Raw genomic sequence first — 15,989 nt, 5'->3', positions numbered from 1 at the left:
TGTTGCATCATGGCTGTTCTTCCTTTCTGCCCTGGCCTTACAGTGAAGATCTTCGTCAACGGCGCTCCCTTGCCTGAGTACGACGACGACAGCGACACTCCCGCGTCGCCTACAACGATCACCAAATATGTCGAAGCGACGTCTGGGGCTAGGTTCGTGATTAAGGTCTCGCTCACAGAAGGATTTCCGTTCTCAGAGGGTGATATGGAAGCTAAGATTAGCCTTGATGGGCGCATTACGGCACATCATTTTATCTCCAAAGACATTTTTTTGGTCATTACATCTGCGAAGGGCGTGGTGTCCAAATCGGCGGATACCCCAAAATACAGAAGTATTGCTTCTCCAAATCAAAGATCGGTAAGCACCACATATCGCCCATGATGTATCTTTGTAATGCTTGATATTAAAGCCGAGCTGACAACTAGGAAGTTGAAGGTAGTACGCCTCTTTGTGACCTGACCTTGATTGGTATCATCGCTATTGGCTTGACATACATACAAAATCTGCACTCTACCAAACCAAATGATGTTATCGAGAGTATTTCAGCATCGACACAAGTTCCAGAAAATACGCTAAAAGGCCAAATTCGCACTCATCGAGCTGGGTACGGCGGTTCTGTATTTTTGGAAGACAACGCTGATAGCTATAGTGTATCTGAACCCGTAGCTCACACGAAGACTACTTGGGTCGACTACGATGACATTACTGAATCTCCTTTCGCTACTTTCGACTTCAAGTACCGCTCCATCAGTACGTCACTGCATTGCCCAAAACGTTACAGCTCCAGCTCATTCGCGTAGATGCTCTCCGGGCTCTGGGTCTCATCCCACGTGAACCCACCCCGTTACGTCTCGAAGAGCGACCTGAAGAGGAGCTCAGTCAAGATGAGCTGCGCCAACTCGTCAAGCAGTTCAAGGTATGTTGATGGCACGGGTTCACAACACCACATAATCACTACTACAGGAGCAAAAAGTTGCTGCAGTCCAGGTCAAGAAAGAAGCCGTCGATAAGCGCAAGCGGATTGACGAGGCTATTGAATCCAGCGATGACGAGGAGGTCGCGGTCATAAGGTCTAGAGACCGGAAGCGTCACCGTGGTGCGGATGAGGAGGTTATCGCGCTGGACTAGAAGTTTGTGTTGATCGTGCAAAAGTTATTGCTTTATGGCTTTCCACGGTGGGAGCTGACGCGATAGGGATATGACGAGGCCCCACAAAGGATACATGTGCTCATACTCTCACCCTCAACACTGATTGAGTGCTATGTCTTCTTCAACAGCGACTTACTGCAGTAAATGGTAAGACTATCACATTCATTTTCCGTCATCACTTGTCCCTAAATCCAACGTAATGTACCTGTAGTCTCAATTCAAGCGTAATATCTCTCATCCTCTCGGGTACAAGCACTCACATCAGACCCAACCGTGATGCCATACCGCCTTTACCTGGTTGTCGCCACACGCTAGCGTACATTTGGCTTGATATATATCCATCATCCTTCTCTCCTACCATCTACTTTCCACTTTTCTCGCCGTCGCCCGAATCAGTTTACGACATCAGCATGGCAATCCATGCGGACTACCCTGGCCTGACAGTCGAGATCTTCGTGGACGGTAAGCCACTTGAAGAATACGAACCTGAAGAAAAGGAGGAAAATGAGCCTAAAACCACAACGCGATACATCGAGTGCCGGTCGGGTGCGCAATTTGCGATAAAGACGAACTTCAGGTCACCTTTTGCGCCAATGAACATATCAATTTGCGTTCGTCTGGACGGAGCAAGAGCCGGTAGTGTGTTTGCACAAAAGCATGCAATGCTACAAGAGTTATACACCCAATCAAGTACAAAGTGGAAAGAGGGTGGAAAGTGGCGAGCATCGAAGTTTCTCTTTTCAGACCTTAGCATAGGTATGCAAGTCCCAGGTCAATCCGTCAAGTATGAATGTATAGCTTAGGTGCTGACACATCCCATTAGTGGAGGATAATAGCGCGATATCGTCCGAAGAAAACCCAGAGACTCTGGGTTCTATAGGCATGATCACTGTAATGCTGATACCAGTTCTGCGCTGGAAGAAGAGAGCTATACCGCGTGCAAGGGAGCAGCACCTGCGGGAGATAGGAGCAATCTCTGAGGAAGCCATCAAAGGCGATTCACGCTCTCATATGATACGGTATGCCCCTATTATATACTTCAATCATATGCATGCTGACACCTAGCAATCAGACTTGCACCAAAAAAGACAGTAGCACCTCCTCGCGAGTGGAAAACTTGGAAGGCTGAGCAGCCTCTGGTGACATTTCAGTTCAAGTATCGCTCGACAAGTAAGTCATGAGCAGAAACACGCCATCAGATGGCTTACATAACGATAGCTGCACTCAAATCTCTCGGCATGATACCACGTTCACCAAGTCCGCCTCCGATCCCTGAACCCGAGTTGATCAAGAAGGAAGAATCACCCGAGCCAACACAGAACATCGCCCCAAACGTCGTATCACCTGCTGCCACACTACGACCCAAAACTGCCAGTGTCACCCCAACTCTGCGACAGCCAAAATCCGGTTCGCCCAGTCTTAACGAACACGACGGTCTCACAGATGAAGATATCATCGCGCTCATCAAACACTACCGGGGAAACGACAAGGGATTGGCGGGCCAAAATAGGAAGCATCTACTGGTACTGCTTAAGCATTATGTGGTAAGTCTGCACGATACTTGAGTCTAAACGGCGCTGACCATCTACAGGATAAGGATAATGAGAGTGTACGCATCAAGCAAGAGGCGACCCCCAGTGAATCACGAGTACATATCAAGTGTGAGCATGACGATGATGGTGCTGCGCGTGGACAGGGAAAGAGGCGCAAGCCTGAAGTCATAGTTCTGGACGACTGAACAACATGGGCGGTGGTTAGATGAGAGGGCTGAGAGTGTGATTCTCTGTGGTCCATGCAGCAAAAATTGCTTTGCTTTGCGAATTGAGTCTGGGAAGAGACATGATATGGGTGAAAAGTACTTAGGAAAGAATCGGTTCAACGTCTTCTTCAGAGGAGTACTAGATGGAATGGTTCAGGACATGAACTGCCAACGACCATCAGCGAAATGAAATCAAATTTGCGTAGAGCCATTGCCCAAATTCTTTCAACCTCGATCTACCAACGCGCAGCCGTCGCAGTAGGCGTAGCATACGTGTCGCTCCAACTCGCAGTGTATTTTGAACTTCCCACGACCGTTTGGCTCTTCACATCCGCAAAAGTCGCGCTCGTGACAACACTATCCATGCCGATCCATGTACTCCACGCAGTAGCAGTTGTAACACCATCGACAGGTCCGACGGGTACCGCGGTAGTCTCAGCCCAAGCACCAGACCACACGGTAGGACCTGGGATAACGTAGTCGGTAACGCAGGGAGTGGTGGAAGTCTTCGGCTTCCTAGTCTCGGTGGAGCAGTATACCTGCATCGTGTCAGCGAGCGAACGACGCGCCAGAACTTGACTATAGAACACTTACGTTGTGCACAACACCAGGATCCTCGTAAGAGTACGCTCCAGGGAAGCTGACGCCCTCGGGCAACTCAACCTCGCCATCGCCTTCAACCTCGATCTGGACACAGTCGGGGTAAAACTGTGCGCCTCTCTTTGGGTTCGCGAGATAGCTCACATCGCCCTCATGCAGACCAACCATCTCCGCACGAATGATATAGTGTCCTGCCTTCAGCCCCTCCGGCACCCTAACATTCATATGCCCAAAGTTCATCGCAATATCACCGGTAGTACTCCACTTGCCCGCCTGCGGAAACGGATTACTTTCGAACTTCCCCTCGTGCCAAATCTTAACGAAGGAGTTCTCCGTCGGTGGATCAGGTGAGATGTAGATGAGTGAAGGGCCGTGGTGCGAGTTCGCGATAACCTCGTCTTTGTTGTTGCGGTTCTCGTGGTGCCAGTCGAAGGTTAGGTTGTCGCCAGGCTGTACTTTGATGGTGTCGTGGGCTTGAATATCGCCCATGACGTTGCAGCGCATGTCGATGGAGTCGAGGTCCTTGACGGGCGAGTTGTTGTAGCCGCCTTTGCCATTTTGGCCGTTGTAGGCGGGGATGCGGACGCCTTTGAAGGTTCCTTGGTCTATGCCGTTGACGAAGACGCCCTGGATGGATTAGTATGAGATCCGGGTGAGCTGAAATTGTAACGGTCATACCCAAATGAAGGTATGAGCACAGGCTTGACCTGCAAGAAGCGAGAAGAGAAGGGCAGAAGTGAAAATCATGGTCGTGGACTGTGGACTTGACTAGATTTGGAGAATATCTAGACAGAACGCAACAAGAGATGCTACAAACATCACAAATACATATACACCCAAGTTCTGATGCATCGTACAGTACGCTGGCAGGTGATGAGGCTAGTGTATTGCGATGCATTTACCCGATCGGACTCAGATTGTTAATATACGATGAGTTCGCATACGTCCAAACACAGCTGCAGATCTGGAGGCTCCAACGGGAACACCGGACGTGTATCCGGCAATGTGTAATTGGATCCGTAGACTGCGTTGGATGATCGTGGTGGGCGGGGGTGTGGTAGTATATGTTACATGATGTCCAAACACTCGATATGTATCGGCTGCTTCTAGAAGTAATGAGATGCCCCACGCTCGCCTTGCGACGAGTCACTTGAACAGGACTGTAAGATATGAGTCTCTTGCCACCGTCCGAAGATATGGCTTTGCTGTAAAAACACCCTGTCGAGAGTGGAGGTGCTTAGATATCAGTAAGGCGACTGGCTGCTGGGAGGCGTAGGCTTTCTGGAGAGGAAGATGGGCCTTAACGTCGAACACGACATGTGTGATTGCATCAAGGCTACGGTGATCGAATGGGTAGACAATTGCTTGAGCAGGACTCTGAACCAGGGTCGACAGTAGGTACGGCACACAGAACACATTGCTTGACGGTGCGGATCAAAAGATGCCTGCCTGGAAGGCTGCCTTCCCATGCAGACGGAAGGTCCATGGGATTCTGCTAACAAGCACTGCACGGTGATGGAATGTGACCTCTGCTGATTCCCAACCTATCAGTATACTCAGAATGAGTTTTCCAGATCGGGCGCCCAGCCATGGGTCTAAGTCTCTTCTGCGCGCAGCGCGAAAACAGGCTCATTCATTAGAGAAATGGGAGCCTGCCGATACGCATTGTATTTTGTTGCTGGCGGTGATGAAGAGGAAAAAGAACGACGGCGAGGAAAATCGCGGTTTTGAGGCTGGGGCGGAGCGGAGCTTCGGTGATGCTAGACCGGATTCGGAGCGCTAGGGCAAGAACATCTGGCCGCATCGCCAACTGTGGTATCCACGCAAGTTCAAGTGCGTGAGCTTCTTAAGACGTTGCATTATCGTGTGCAGTTGTTGCCTTGAGGGAGGAACAGTTGACACGTCTCGGTACATTCTGCTGCATGCAACTATAGCTCCCCGTCTCGCGCCTGCTACATTTCACACCGCCCCGCCAAATCTCCCATCGTGGGCGCCCTCGGTCCCTCCACCACCAACCTTCGACAACCCTCACCCACCCCATACCTCCCCGATCAGCGCAGATAGCTGCAATCGCCCAGCATGGCCGACTTTGAGGCGCTCAAGGACCAGTGGAGCGACATTGAAGACAGGGATGGCGTCCGTCTCAGCTGGAACACGTTTCCCAGCACGCGCATGGTACGATAGGCAACGTCGGCGCGAGGGACCCAAGACACTGATGCGGTTTACAGGAAGCTTCGCGACTAGTCGTTCCCATTGGTGCACACTACACTCCTCTCAAGGAGAAGACGGACACTCCTCTGCTTCAGTATGAGCCTGTCAGCTGCAGAGCGCCATGCAAAGCTATCCTCAACCCCTACTGGTATGCCTGGCATAGTTTCTGGCAACTTATCTCAAGCTGACATTGAGACAGTCAAATTGACATGCGCGCCAACCAATGGATATGCCCCTTCTGCTTGAACCGCAATCACCTCCCCCCGCACTACAAGGACATCTCCAACCAACAGATGCCCCCCGAGATGCATCCGAACAGCACCACCATCGAATACCGCCTTCCCCGACCCATACCGAGCCCGCCCATCTTCATTTTCGTGGTAGACACATGTCAAGAGGAAGACAGCTTGAAGGCGCTGAAGGACTCGATCATCATGGCTTTGAGCCTGCTCCCAGCATACGCGCTGGTTGGTTTGGTCACGTACGGTACAATGGTAGGTATAAGAAGCTTTATCGAAAGCTATAAGCTGACAGCTGTAGACACAAGTACACGAGCTGGGCTACACCGAATGCGCCAAGTCGTACGTCTTCCGCGGAAGCAAGGACTATTCCACCAAGCAAGTGCACGAGATGCTCGGCCTTAGCCAGATGGCTCCTCGACCCGGTGTCCCACAGCAGCCTGGTCGACCACCTATGGGTCCTCCAGGTGGCGTTGGCACGCGCTTCATTCTACCCGTATCGCAGTGCGAATTGCAATTGACCAACGCTCTCGAGTCAATCCAACGGGACCCCTGGCCTGTCGCGAACGATAAGCGTCCCTTAAGGTGCACCGGCGTGGCGCTCAGCGTCGCTGCTGGTCTCCTGGAGACGAGCTTCATGAACAGTGCCGCCCGCATCATGTTGTTCAGCGGTGGTCCAGCCACCGAGGGTCCTGGTATGGTTGTTGGCCCGGAGCTGCGCGAGCCCATCCGATCGCATCACGACATCGACCGCGACAACATCAAGTACTACAAGAAGGCACTGAAGTTCTACGAGGGCCTTGCGAAACGCATTTCCCACAACGGTCACATTGTTGACATCTTTGCCGGATGTCTGGACCAGGTCGGTCTTCTTGAGATGAGGGGTCTTGCAAACAATACTGGTGGACATATGATCCTGACGGACAGCTTCACATCGTCCATGTACAAGCAATCCTTCGTGCGCGTTTTCAACAAGGATGCGGATGACAACCTCCTCATGGGATTCAATGCTGAGTTTGAGGTGCTGACAACCAGAGAGTTGAAGATCACTGGTCTTATTGGACACGCTGTGTCGCAGAACAAGAAGTCAGTCTCTGTTGGCGAGACTGAATGTGGTATCGGAAATACTTGCGCCTGGAAGATGTGTGGCATCGACCCTGAAGCCTCATACGCTATCTATTTCGAGATTGCCAATCAAGGCGGGTCCAATGTGGCCTCTAACCAACAGCAACAGGCTCTTATTCAGTTCCTCACATACTACCAGCACTCCGCTGGCCAGTATCACTTAAGAGGTATGAACTCCCTGAAACGTGTCTAGACCAAGCACACATACTAAGCATTCATAGTTACCACCGTGGCCCGACCCATGAGCGGTCCATCTGGCGACCCTGCTATTGCACAGTCCTTCGACCAAGAAGCTGCTGCTGTCCTCATGTCGAGGATAGCAGTCTTCAAGGCTGAGGTCGACGATGGCCCTGACGTTCTTCGATGGGTTGATCGCATGCTTATCCGACTATGCGCTCGCTTCGCTGAGTACAGGAAAGATGACCCGTCTTCATTCAGGTAAGGATTCATCACTCTGGGGCATTGAGTCTTCGCTTCAGTATCAGATACTAACTATTCTACCAGGCTCGAGAAGAACTTTACACTATACCCGCAATTCATGTTCCATCTTCGTCGGTCGCAGTTCCTGCAAGTCTTCAACAACTCGCCCGACGAAACTGCCTTCTACCGTCACGTCTTGAACCACGAGGATGTTAGCAACTCTCTCATCATGATTCAGCCAACACTCGACAGCTACGGCTTCGACCACGAAGGCGGTCAGCCTGTTCTGCTCGACTCTAGCTCCATCCAAAACGAGACGGTGTTATTGCTCGACACATTCTTCCACATTCTCATCTTCCACGGCGAAACAATGGCCGAATGGCGGAAGGCTGGATACCAAGAGCAAGAAGGTTATGAGAACTTCAGGGAGCTTCTGGAGGCACCGAAGGAAGATGCCAAGGAACTCATCCAGGATCGTTTCCCATTGCCTCGATTCATCGTCTGTGATGCCGGCGGTTCGCAAGCTCGTTTCCTGCTCAGCAAGCTCAACCCCTCGACCACACATCAGACCAGCAGCTATGGCGGTGCTGCGACAGCTCAGACCATCTTCACTGACGACGTCAGTCTGCAGACTTTCATGGACCATCTCATGAAGCTCGCAGTATCGGGCACAGGCTAGATTCGCTGTATCTTGTAAGCGTAGTTGTCATCGATAATGCAGCGGCGAGGCAAAATAAGGATTGTATGTGTGGTCTTTGTGTTACATCATTAGCGAGAAATGAAATCCTTGAATGTCTATATACCCTCAACTGCGACTTATTGTGATCTCATAATATTCGTACTCGTGGTAGATAAGCTTTCGATGTTTGTGGTAGCCATATATGCCATCTCCGCGTCAATCTCTTCGTGTAGCGCTTATATACCCTTTTATAATCTAACCAAGTTTCCATTCTTCCCGAACCTCTCATCTACTCGTCTACATCTTACTAACATCCCAATCCTTAGCCTCGCTCCCCTTGACATGTTCCTCCATTAACATCTCCCCCGTACCCGGAATCTGAAACGGCTCTGCAGGCAACGTGATAGCAATGAACCTCGCGGACTCAGTTTCCGACGCGTTATGCCACTTATGCATGGTACCGCGCTGGATAATATGATCCTATTCCACGTTCATCAGTACTATACTCACAACATCTACCACATTTGTAACAACAGTCGCGAATCCACCGTTGTAGTATTTCTAGCAATCCCAAAAACATCCAGAAGCGAAAGAAAACCGATAAGAAGAAGGAGTACGTACACCAGGTTTCAAATCTACCATCTCTCCAGTATCAGTCTCCATACGAACATGGCCATGAGTACAGATTGTGTAATCGATGGATACAGTGCGGTGCATCATGCTGGCTTGACCAGGAGCGAGGTCGCAGACGATAAGGTGGGAGCCAGATCCATTGGCTACGATGTTGCGACCGGTGTAGCTTGATTCTCCTTCTGTGGAAGTGTAGGCAGAGATATCTTGGTCGTTTTGGAGGGACGCTGGGACGGATGATGTAGCGTCTAGTCGGGGGGTTTGTGTTAGTACATCTGCTTGTTATTGACCGTATGTAAGTTCCCCAAGGTCGTTTCCTCTCTTCTCTAAAGTCTAGCAATGGGATGCGGCACGAGATAAGAAGAAACGTACAAGATCGAGATGTCCCTCCAATACCAGGATATCCATAGTATTGCAACACCGGGCTTGAGTGAACAGTGCTTTAACCCTCTTCGTTGTGCGTGATAATGTAGCGTTTGGCTGGGGGCAGCGAATTGACAGACTCGTACATCTGCGATGACGCAAGGCGTGCGTCGTTCTCTGCCATTATGAAGTGATGGATCTGAATAAAAATTGGGAAAATGAGTACGATGAGGGGTAGGTGAAGAGACACTCTTTAAAGCATGGCAGTAATGTAGAGGTGATGGAGATCTTGGCGTAGGATGCGATGTCATCTTATACGAGGTCTATCTTCCATGCCTATTAGAGGTAAGATCCACTCTACAGAAACTTCCCATGTCTGGATGGGTAGCTCGTGTAAGCGCGAATATTCTTCGTGCTCCTTCTATATGAGGTTTAAAAGTGGAGCAGAGACCAGGGTGGAAGTGCCCACTTGAGGAGTACCACGTCAAATCAAGTGGACAGCTTGAGAAAAACACACAAGGCGTACGGTAGGAGACAGAAGTGGATGGTAAAATGCTGCATTGGTATGGATACGCTAGAACCAAGTTTTGTCTACTTAAACGCCCGGCTCATCGATGAAGAATGGTGCAGGTGGTCGAATGCAAAAAATCGTAAACTGCCGCGGCCATTAAACATGTACAACGAAGCTGACAGCTGTCAGAGCTGACATCAGCGCGTTTAGGCTTTCGCCTTCTTGGCCTTCTTCGGCTTGGCAGCGGTCTTCTTCTCCTCAACCTCTTCGACGATAGGTTCAACGACGACCTTCTCCTTCTTGGTTCGCTTGCTCCTAGGCGTTACTTCTGGGACGGTCTCCTCGGTGACGGTAGTAGTCTCGACTGTGACATCGGACTTGCGCTTCCTGGTCTTCTTTTCTGGGGCAGGCGCGACGACCTCCTCCACCACGACCTCAGCAGCCTCAGCAGGCTTGGCCTTTGCACCCTTCTTGCCCTTCTTTGCTGGCGCAGGTGAGGCAGCCTCGACTACTTCTGTGACCTCAGCAACCTCTGCATGTTGTGGTGTTGCTTGAGCTTTGGCGCCCTTCTTACCCTTCTTGCCCTTGGGAAGCTCGGCAACGGTGGTCTCCTCAGTAGCCGCCTCAGTGAGAAGCTGCTGCGGCTTCGCGGCCTCGAGTGTAGTAATGCTGGTGTGCTTAGGGACGCTGTCGACAGTCTTGAGCGCTGGTGCTTCGAACTCGTAATCAAAGACCTCCTTCAGCTGCTTAGCCTTGCTTGTCCTTCTCTTGTTCTCGTTCTCTACGCGCTTCTCCCATTGCGCACGCTCCACACCACGCTCCATCTCGAGGCCGGCCTTCTTGTTGCGAGGATCGACCTTGAATCGCTCATTGGCACCCTTGAATAGGTCGGGGTGTACCTGTTCGGCAGGAATAAGGTGGACCTTAAGGATGTGACCGAACAGTAGGTAGTTGTTCATTGTTCGCGCGACGATGTCAGCAACTTCTTCGGATTGGAACTCGACAAATGCGAAGTGCTTGGAGGCACCAGTCTTCTTGTTGCGTGACAGGCGTAACCGGTTGACCTTGCCGAATTGCGAGAAGTACTGCTTCATCTGGGGCTCGAAGAAACCGCGGGGCACACGACTAGACGCGTTGTTAGCAATATGTAGTATCGAATGGACTGGTCTACGTACCCAACGTAGAGGACACCAGGCTGGTTGGACTTGGGTGCCGCCTCCGCCTGCTTGATCGCTTTCCGCTGCTTGGCGCTGAGCTTGGGAACCTTTGCTTCTTCGTCAAAGTTGACATCCTCATCAGCATCGTCTGAGTCGGAGTCGCTGAAGCCAGCGAGGAGAGCTGCCGTCTGGTCGTCTTCGGCAGCATCGTCTGCGTCATCCTCGACTGCTGTGACCTCGGTGACCTCGACCTCGGGTTCAGTCACCTCTTGCTTCTTCCCTCCCTTTGTCTTCTTCGGCTTTGCGACTGTGGTAGTCTCCTTTACTACGGCGACAGCATCCTCAACTGGTTCGGCCTCAGCAGCTTTGCCTTTCTTGGGCTTCTTAGCCTTCTCCTTGGGAGCCTCTGCTACGACAATCTCCTCTGCGACGACAGTCTTGCCCTTCTTGCCACCCTTCTTGGGCTTTTCTTGCACTTCAGTTACCTCTACAACTGAAGCGACAGGCTCGGCGGCCTCAGTGTCGACCTTGGCAGCGGCCTTGCCCTTCTTCGCTTGCTTCTTAGGCTTCTCCTGTACTTCGGCAACCTCGACTACCTCCGCGACGGGCTCGGCCATCTCGGTATCGACGTCGGCAGCGGCCTTGCTCTTCTTGCCCTTCTTTGGCTTGACAGGCTCAGCAACGGCGACGGGCGCAGCTTCCTCTTCAATGTCCATGAAGTCGGCGGCTTGCTTGCGTGCAGATTTCCGCGTTGGCTTGGCTTCGACGGGCGTGACATCGTCCGACTTTCTCGGCTTCTTCGCTTTTGGCGCCGCCTCTGATGCGCCTGAGAAAAGTTAGCTAACGTGTTCGGAAATTTTTGACGTCGCAACTACTCACCCTTGCGCTTCTTTCCTTTGGTATCTTCGACAGCCATTGTGATTTCGTGTAATGGCGTGGGGTCTGTGTGGTCGCGAATGTTGTTACGCGCAAAAGTTCGGAGGAGAGCTCAGACGCGGGAACATTTTTCGTGGCAGTCGCGCTAACTGACACTTGCCAAGATAGTCCCCAGCCTTCACCATTAACCTACAACCCCAGATACTCACCCTACATCAAGCGAAATACTTGAAATCGAAAACAACTAAACAGCCTCACAGCAGTCTACCAGACAATCAACTCAACTCACTCTGTACACCACGGAAAACCCAAATTTCAACATGGCGCCCACTGTAGACATGAGCGACAAGAACGCGTGGGATGATTCTCTGCTGATCGATTCCTGGGAGGAGGCGGTGAATGAGTACAAGGTACGTTTCCACACGCGTCGTTTTCGTAGTTTCCGCGAGGAAATCGACTAAACAAAACAGAAATACCACAGTATCCACCAATCAGGCAAGAAACTTGAAGACGTCCTGACGGAGGAAGAGCTAAAGGAAGTACGGGGGTAAGCAGCTCTCCAAGCCTTCACATCACGATACTAACGTTTCTAGGGACTACGGAGACCTAATGGATGAGGCAGAGGTCGTATCGGCAACAGCAGAGACCAACGGTGTCGCGGATCATGAAGATGTAGATATGCCGCTGTCAGAAACCAATGGCGTTGCTCAAAGCGGTCCGTCGCCGCAGCAGGTACGTGTACATATGAAACAGCCCAGTACCGAACCCTGTCTTACGAGAACCAGGAACCAGATCTCTCCGGGCAGCAAGAACCGCAGATCCAATCGCCAAGTGCTGCGGCTCCCCCAGTGCCACATGCTGCCGGCACTCTAACAGATGCCATGCCGCAGGCTATCCTTGGAACAGGTAAGTCGTGACTCTGACAGCCGTTACTTCCGGATAGTGTGGGAATTTGACAGTTGATGACATGCTGCTAACTTCGAACAGTGCAAGACGAGAATATGAAGAACATTATGATGTCCTGGTACTATGCCGGTTACTACACTGGTTTGCATGCTGGCCAGCAGCAGGCTCGCAAAGAGCCCCCAGCGACACAGTAGCGGATCCAGAGAATGACGCATTTTTGGAGGCAGTGCGCATCACACTGTGGCTGCCGAGCGAGTTTAGAAGACGAAGCAGACATATTGAGGCTTGAAAGTCGTTGTTTTGAACCAATGGGGTGAGGGATGCCATGGTCTAGTCCCTGCACGCGACTGACGACCTACACAGTTCGTGCCTCAACTCCTCGGGAACACAGGCTGCGAGATGAAAGCTCTGCAGTTCCATGCGGCTCACGAGTTCCCAGCCCCATAGTCCAGGCATCCTGATTAGTTCTGTCCCTGCGCCTATAGCCTTGGTGGTTCTTAGATTACTGCATTGGGCTTGTCTGGCGAGAAGCGAGACGGATCTGCGACACCACTGCGACAGTCTCGAACCCACCTCCAACGGTTCGAGTCCCAAACACCACCCGCCGTTGCGCCCAAGCAAGTGCGCATCACCAAAATCTCGCCATTCTTGCAGGCGATCAACGTTTCCCCCATGCCATGCCGAGCGCAAGGGGCTGGTGTTTCGCCATGTGCGCAACGGCCTGCACGCCTTCCAAATTCAACAATTTCATGCGTGGATTTAAGGAATAGACAATCCCCAGGCATAAACTTTCTCCTCATCTCATCGCTCTTGCCTCATAATACCAGTGCTTCACTGTCTCTTTCTCTTACTTCATCTGCTTCTTACTGTCCGAGCCGGCCCTCGTAGTGCCCTTTCAATCCTTCAAACCTTCTATCGTATATTCTAGTGCTTGCAGCGCAGGCTTACGTTCACTTTTACGACACTTTTACACGATACGCAATCTAGTCATAATGAAGTACTTCACAGCACTACCCCTAGCGGCCGTACTTGCTTCCGCCGAGATGCAGGTTATGAGCCTTGCACCCGAAGTCGCAGCTGGTGCGATGACGCATACTGTAAGTACACTCGTACTATTTACTATTGAACTCAAACTAAAATACAATAGGTCGTCGTTGGTGGAGTCAAGCCCGTCGAGACTGGTATGGCACCCGTACTAGGATACAGCCCCGAGTCCATCAAGGCCGCCGTCGGCGACATGGTCGTCTTCGAGTTCATGCAGAAGAACCACACTGCCACTCAATCAACTTTTGCCGAGCCCTGCAAGAAGAAGGAGGGAGGCATGGACTCTGGCTTCATGCCCAACCCCGAGGGCAAGGCTGGTGTCACATGGAACATGACCGTCGAGACAACAGAGCCGCTCTGTAAGTTTTCTACATTCAGTGATGATATAAACCATTGCTAACAGCATCAAGGGTTCTACTGCAAGCAACAAAACGGTATCCACTGCGGAAAGGGCATGGTCTTCAGCATCAACGCCGCCGAGACTGGCGACAAGACCATGGCCGACTTCAAGGGCCTAGCCATCAAGACCAACGGCACCGGCCTCGTTGCCGGAGACCTCCAGTCCGTTGACCCCAACGCCGCTGCCGCCCCTACCACCGTCACCGTCGAGGCTGGAGGTGCCGCCGCAACCGGAACCGGCGCCGGTGCTCTCGCCTCCGCCACTGTCGTCGCTGGACAAGGAACCGACGGTGCCGGCCAGACCTGCTCCTGCCAATGCCTCTGCGGCATGGCCTCCTTCCCCGAGACCGCCGCCATCAACAACTTCGGCGGTTTCCCCGGCATGATCGCATAAACGCTTCACGAACAACTTGGAAAAACGGTGTAATGAGGAGGAGGAGGAGGAGAATGGATTAACTAGGTGTATGCGCTTGGTTGGTCTTGGGGGAGGTGGTGGTCGAGAAACAACATTCTTACGACGGGTTCGGGCAAGAAAGCTTCTGGTTTAGCATCTGTCCCCCGGATCCTTATACCATTTTTATCATTTGCTGGGGCGTTTCGCATTATACCGTAATCCACATGCTGCGATGGTAGCCGCGCGGTGGTGCTGTTTGAGTCAAAGACTTGATTGTAACGTTGTAAAAATCTTTAGTATTAGAGCTAGATCCAAGAGATCGCACTTTCACAATCTTTGCCGCTCTGAAATCTGCTATTAGTGTTTGGTGTTTGCGTTTCAATCGTGACGAAGACCTGTGTGTTGCATGGGAGAAGGGCGCAATGGGCTCCTCACGGCGTTCAAAGTCAGAAATCGGTGTATTCGGTGTATCCAAAATCAATCCAAGCACACTCCTTCGCCTTCTTATACAAACCCAAGAAACTCCGCTTCATGATGATAGGCCTCTATACAGCTTGACTGCGACAGTGCTGTTGTGTCAAGATGTTGTCGTTGTCGCGTTGCGCATCTTGTCTGACCGCTCATTTCTTAGCGCCCTCAGCGGCCTTCTTTGCCTCAGCTACACAGAGAGTCAGCGTCGCAGTCTCGAGACTTTCGCATGTCGGATTTTTTTGGCCTGGACGACCAAGATAGAAGGGTTACGACGTACCAGCAGCCTGCTTAGCGCGCATGATCTCTGCTACGTTCTCCTTGGTGCGCGCGAATTCGGTACCGGATTGCTGCAGCCTGTGGTTAGCCAGCACCCTCCGACGCCCTTATAGCCAGCATTTCAAGTGCACACGTACAGTGTTCTTGCCTTTCTGTTCATCAAGTCAGCGAGTGGATTTTTGAAAGAACAACGACCGATATGACCGCTGTTCGTGGGGGTGAAAACGAGGCTCAAACATACCTTTCCAGCCTGCTCCTTGAGGTTCTTCTCCCTGGCCTTGTCGCGCTGGTTGCCACGCGCCATTTCGTTGTCTTTGTAAAAGAAAATCGATCAAAAATTGTCCAAAGCAGTCTTCTTGGCTTTCTGAGGTGGCGTGCAGGCTGTTGCGAATTAGGATATTTCTTGAGGGCGCGCTGAGGAATTAGAGGTTTGGGTAGTCAGCGCGGCGGAAGTTCTGATAAAAATAGCGCGTTGTTTGTTTCCGCTGGCCAATTGAGGGCAGGGGCTAGAACGTGGAAAGTGGAAGCCGCGATTCTGGGCTTCTTCGCCACATGCGTCGGCATTCACGATCTTCCTTCTTTATCGAGATAGTTGTTTACTTTTGCGGAATTCTGTTGTCGCACCGAAAACATCTGTTTGATGGATGCGACGTCCCGTTATTCTGCACGTGTCGTATCCTGCTGCTGCTGCTGTCAGCCACGGAGAACGGTTCCAACCTAGGTGCGCCGCAATGCCTCCTCTTCACGCACTCACATCCCGCAACTTCAACCCTTCTGTAC

The 15,989-nt window shown here is 51.6% G+C and overlaps 10 protein-coding genes across 10 annotated transcripts; 6 read left to right on the top strand and 4 right to left on the bottom strand.

The window, feature by feature from the left end:
- Positions 1-9: 9 nt before the first annotated feature.
- BKA58DRAFT_399585 (uncharacterized protein) lies at positions 10-1,128 on the top strand (the record flags this gene model as incomplete). The annotated part of the gene is made up of 4 exons (XM_046171554.1): positions 10-357; positions 537-750; positions 801-916; positions 964-1,128. 4 exons carry the CDS (start codon positions 10-12, stop codon positions 1,126-1,128), a joined length of 843 nt encoding a protein of 280 aa, XP_046027351.1.
- Positions 1,129-1,559: 431 nt separating this feature from the next.
- On the top strand, positions 1,560-2,887 carry BKA58DRAFT_399584 (uncharacterized protein; the record flags this gene model as incomplete). Its single annotated transcript, XM_046171553.1, has 5 exons — positions 1,560-1,905; positions 1,973-2,168; positions 2,222-2,319; positions 2,368-2,693; positions 2,741-2,887. 5 exons carry the CDS (start codon positions 1,560-1,562, stop codon positions 2,885-2,887), a joined length of 1,113 nt encoding a protein of 370 aa, XP_046027350.1.
- Positions 2,888-3,014: 127 nt separating this feature from the next.
- Positions 3,015-4,255, bottom strand: BKA58DRAFT_334567 (endoglucanase B; the record flags this gene model as incomplete). Its single annotated transcript, XM_046168223.1, has 3 exons — positions 3,015-3,447; positions 3,503-4,135; positions 4,187-4,255. The coding sequence occupies 3 exons, from the start codon at positions 4,253-4,255 to the stop codon at positions 3,145-3,147; spliced, it is 1,005 nt and encodes a 334-aa protein (XP_046027349.1). The 3' UTR covers positions 3,015-3,144.
- Positions 4,256-5,335: 1,080 nt separating this feature from the next.
- Positions 5,336-8,331, top strand: BKA58DRAFT_119930 (uncharacterized protein). The gene is made up of 6 exons (XM_046164144.1): positions 5,336-5,683; positions 5,737-5,867; positions 5,919-6,213; positions 6,260-7,250; positions 7,305-7,521; positions 7,588-8,331. The coding sequence occupies exons 1-6, from the start codon at positions 5,588-5,590 to the stop codon at positions 8,180-8,182; spliced, it is 2,325 nt and encodes a 774-aa protein (XP_046027348.1). The 5' UTR covers positions 5,336-5,587; the 3' UTR covers positions 8,183-8,331.
- A 148-nt stretch (positions 8,332-8,479) lies between these two features.
- Positions 8,480-9,655, bottom strand: BKA58DRAFT_467176 (uncharacterized protein; the record flags this gene model as incomplete). Its single annotated transcript, XM_046175050.1, has 3 exons — positions 9,260-9,655; positions 8,804-9,060; positions 8,480-8,662 (listed from the first exon to the last, which is right to left on the bottom strand). Exons 1-3 carry the CDS (start codon positions 9,357-9,359, stop codon positions 8,480-8,482), a joined length of 540 nt encoding a protein of 179 aa, XP_046027347.1. The 5' UTR covers positions 9,360-9,655.
- BKA58DRAFT_379687 (MKI67 FHA domain interacting nucleolar phosphoprotein) lies at positions 9,656-11,884 on the bottom strand. The gene is made up of 3 exons (XM_046169832.1): positions 11,723-11,884; positions 10,862-11,669; positions 9,656-10,811 (listed from the first exon to the last, which is right to left on the bottom strand). The coding sequence occupies exons 1-3, from the start codon at positions 11,757-11,759 to the stop codon at positions 9,893-9,895; spliced, it is 1,764 nt and encodes a 587-aa protein (XP_046027346.1). The 5' UTR covers positions 11,760-11,884; the 3' UTR covers positions 9,656-9,892.
- Positions 11,723-12,906, top strand: BKA58DRAFT_119862 (uncharacterized protein). Its single transcript, XM_046164141.1, has 5 exons — positions 11,723-12,129; positions 12,190-12,266; positions 12,313-12,451; positions 12,505-12,625; positions 12,707-12,906. The coding sequence occupies exons 1-5, from the start codon at positions 12,040-12,042 to the stop codon at positions 12,817-12,819; spliced, it is 540 nt and encodes a 179-aa protein (XP_046027345.1). The 5' UTR covers positions 11,723-12,039; the 3' UTR covers positions 12,820-12,906.
- BKA58DRAFT_119863 (uncharacterized protein) lies at positions 12,907-13,503 on the top strand. The gene is made up of 2 exons (XM_046164142.1): positions 12,907-12,938; positions 12,989-13,503. Exon 2 carries the CDS (start codon positions 13,044-13,046, stop codon positions 13,386-13,388), a length of 345 nt encoding a protein of 114 aa, XP_046027344.1. The 5' UTR covers positions 12,907-12,938; positions 12,989-13,043; the 3' UTR covers positions 13,389-13,503.
- BKA58DRAFT_119864 (uncharacterized protein) lies at positions 13,504-14,673 on the top strand. Its single transcript, XM_046164143.1, has 3 exons — positions 13,504-13,722; positions 13,773-14,028; positions 14,080-14,673. The coding sequence occupies exons 1-3, from the start codon at positions 13,618-13,620 to the stop codon at positions 14,460-14,462; spliced, it is 744 nt and encodes a 247-aa protein (XP_046027343.1). The 5' UTR covers positions 13,504-13,617; the 3' UTR covers positions 14,463-14,673.
- Positions 14,674-14,788: 115 nt separating this feature from the next.
- On the bottom strand, positions 14,789-15,630 carry BKA58DRAFT_379684 (uncharacterized protein). The gene is made up of 4 exons (XM_046169831.1): positions 15,451-15,630; positions 15,347-15,361; positions 15,211-15,280; positions 14,789-15,120 (listed from the first exon to the last, which is right to left on the bottom strand). Exons 1-4 carry the CDS (start codon positions 15,511-15,513, stop codon positions 15,083-15,085), a joined length of 186 nt encoding a protein of 61 aa, XP_046027342.1. The 5' UTR covers positions 15,514-15,630; the 3' UTR covers positions 14,789-15,082.
- Positions 15,631-15,989: the final 359 nt, after the last annotated feature.

Source organism: Alternaria rosae (assembly GCF_020736505.1).
Source record: "Alternaria rosae strain MPI-PUGE-AT-0040 chromosome Unknown BKA58scaffold_3, whole genome shotgun sequence".
NCBI classification, from domain to species: Eukaryota; Fungi; Ascomycota; class Dothideomycetes; order Pleosporales; family Pleosporaceae; genus Alternaria; species Alternaria rosae.
The sequence above is the reverse complement of the archived record's forward strand: the minus strand, read 5'-3'. Positions and strand labels throughout refer to the sequence as shown.

What these genes read in the sequence shown, in the direction of transcription:
- BKA58DRAFT_119930 (XM_046164144.1), top strand. Translation starts at nt 5,588, where the DNA reads ATGGCCGACTTTGAGGCGCTCAAGGACCAGTGGAGCGACATTGAAGAC. An exon ending in GCTATCCTCAACCCCTACTG is followed by an intron (nt 5,868 to 5,918) that starts GTATGCCTGGCA and finishes ACATTGAGACAG; the next exon opens with TCAAATTGACATGCGCGCCA. An exon ending in TGGCCAGTATCACTTAAGAG is followed by an intron (nt 7,251 to 7,304) that starts GTATGAACTCCC and finishes AAGCATTCATAG; the next exon opens with TTACCACCGTGGCCCGACCC.
- BKA58DRAFT_379687 (XM_046169832.1), bottom strand. Translation starts at nt 11,759, where the DNA reads ATGGCTGTCGAAGATACCAAAGGAAAGAAGCGCAAGG. An exon ending in CAAAGGAAAGAAGCGCAAGG is followed by an intron (nt 11,670 to 11,722) that starts GTGAGTAGTTGC and finishes AACTTTTCTCAG; the next exon opens with GCGCATCAGAGGCGGCGCCA. An exon ending in CCTGGTGTCCTCTACGTTGG is followed by an intron (nt 10,812 to 10,861) that starts GTACGTAGACCA and finishes CAACGCGTCTAG; the next exon opens with TCGTGTGCCCCGCGGTTTCT.
- BKA58DRAFT_119862 (XM_046164141.1), top strand. Translation starts at nt 12,040, where the DNA reads ATGGCGCCCACTGTAGACATGAGCGACAAGAACGCGTGGGATGATTCT. An exon ending in AGGCGGTGAATGAGTACAAG is followed by an intron (nt 12,130 to 12,189) that starts GTACGTTTCCAC and finishes TAAACAAAACAG; the next exon opens with AAATACCACAGTATCCACCA. An exon ending in GAGCTAAAGGAAGTACGGGG is followed by an intron (nt 12,267 to 12,312) that starts GTAAGCAGCTCT and finishes TAACGTTTCTAG; the next exon opens with GGACTACGGAGACCTAATGG.
- BKA58DRAFT_119863 (XM_046164142.1), top strand. Translation starts at nt 13,044, where the DNA reads ATGCGGCTCACGAGTTCCCAGCCCCATAGTCCAGGCATCCTGATTAGT.
- BKA58DRAFT_119864 (XM_046164143.1), top strand. Translation starts at nt 13,618, where the DNA reads ATGAAGTACTTCACAGCACTACCCCTAGCGGCCGTACTTGCTTCCGCC. An exon ending in CTGGTGCGATGACGCATACT is followed by an intron (nt 13,723 to 13,772) that starts GTAAGTACACTC and finishes AAAATACAATAG; the next exon opens with GTCGTCGTTGGTGGAGTCAA. An exon ending in CGAGACAACAGAGCCGCTCT is followed by an intron (nt 14,029 to 14,079) that starts GTAAGTTTTCTA and finishes AACAGCATCAAG; the next exon opens with GGTTCTACTGCAAGCAACAA.
- BKA58DRAFT_379684 (XM_046169831.1), bottom strand. Translation starts at nt 15,513, where the DNA reads ATGGCGCGTGGCAACCAGCGCGACAAGGCCAGGGAGAAGAACCTCAAG. An exon ending in GCGCGCTAAGCAGGCTGCTG is followed by an intron (nt 15,121 to 15,210) that starts GTACGTCGTAAC and finishes CTCTCTGTGTAG; the next exon opens with CTGAGGCAAAGAAGGCCGCT.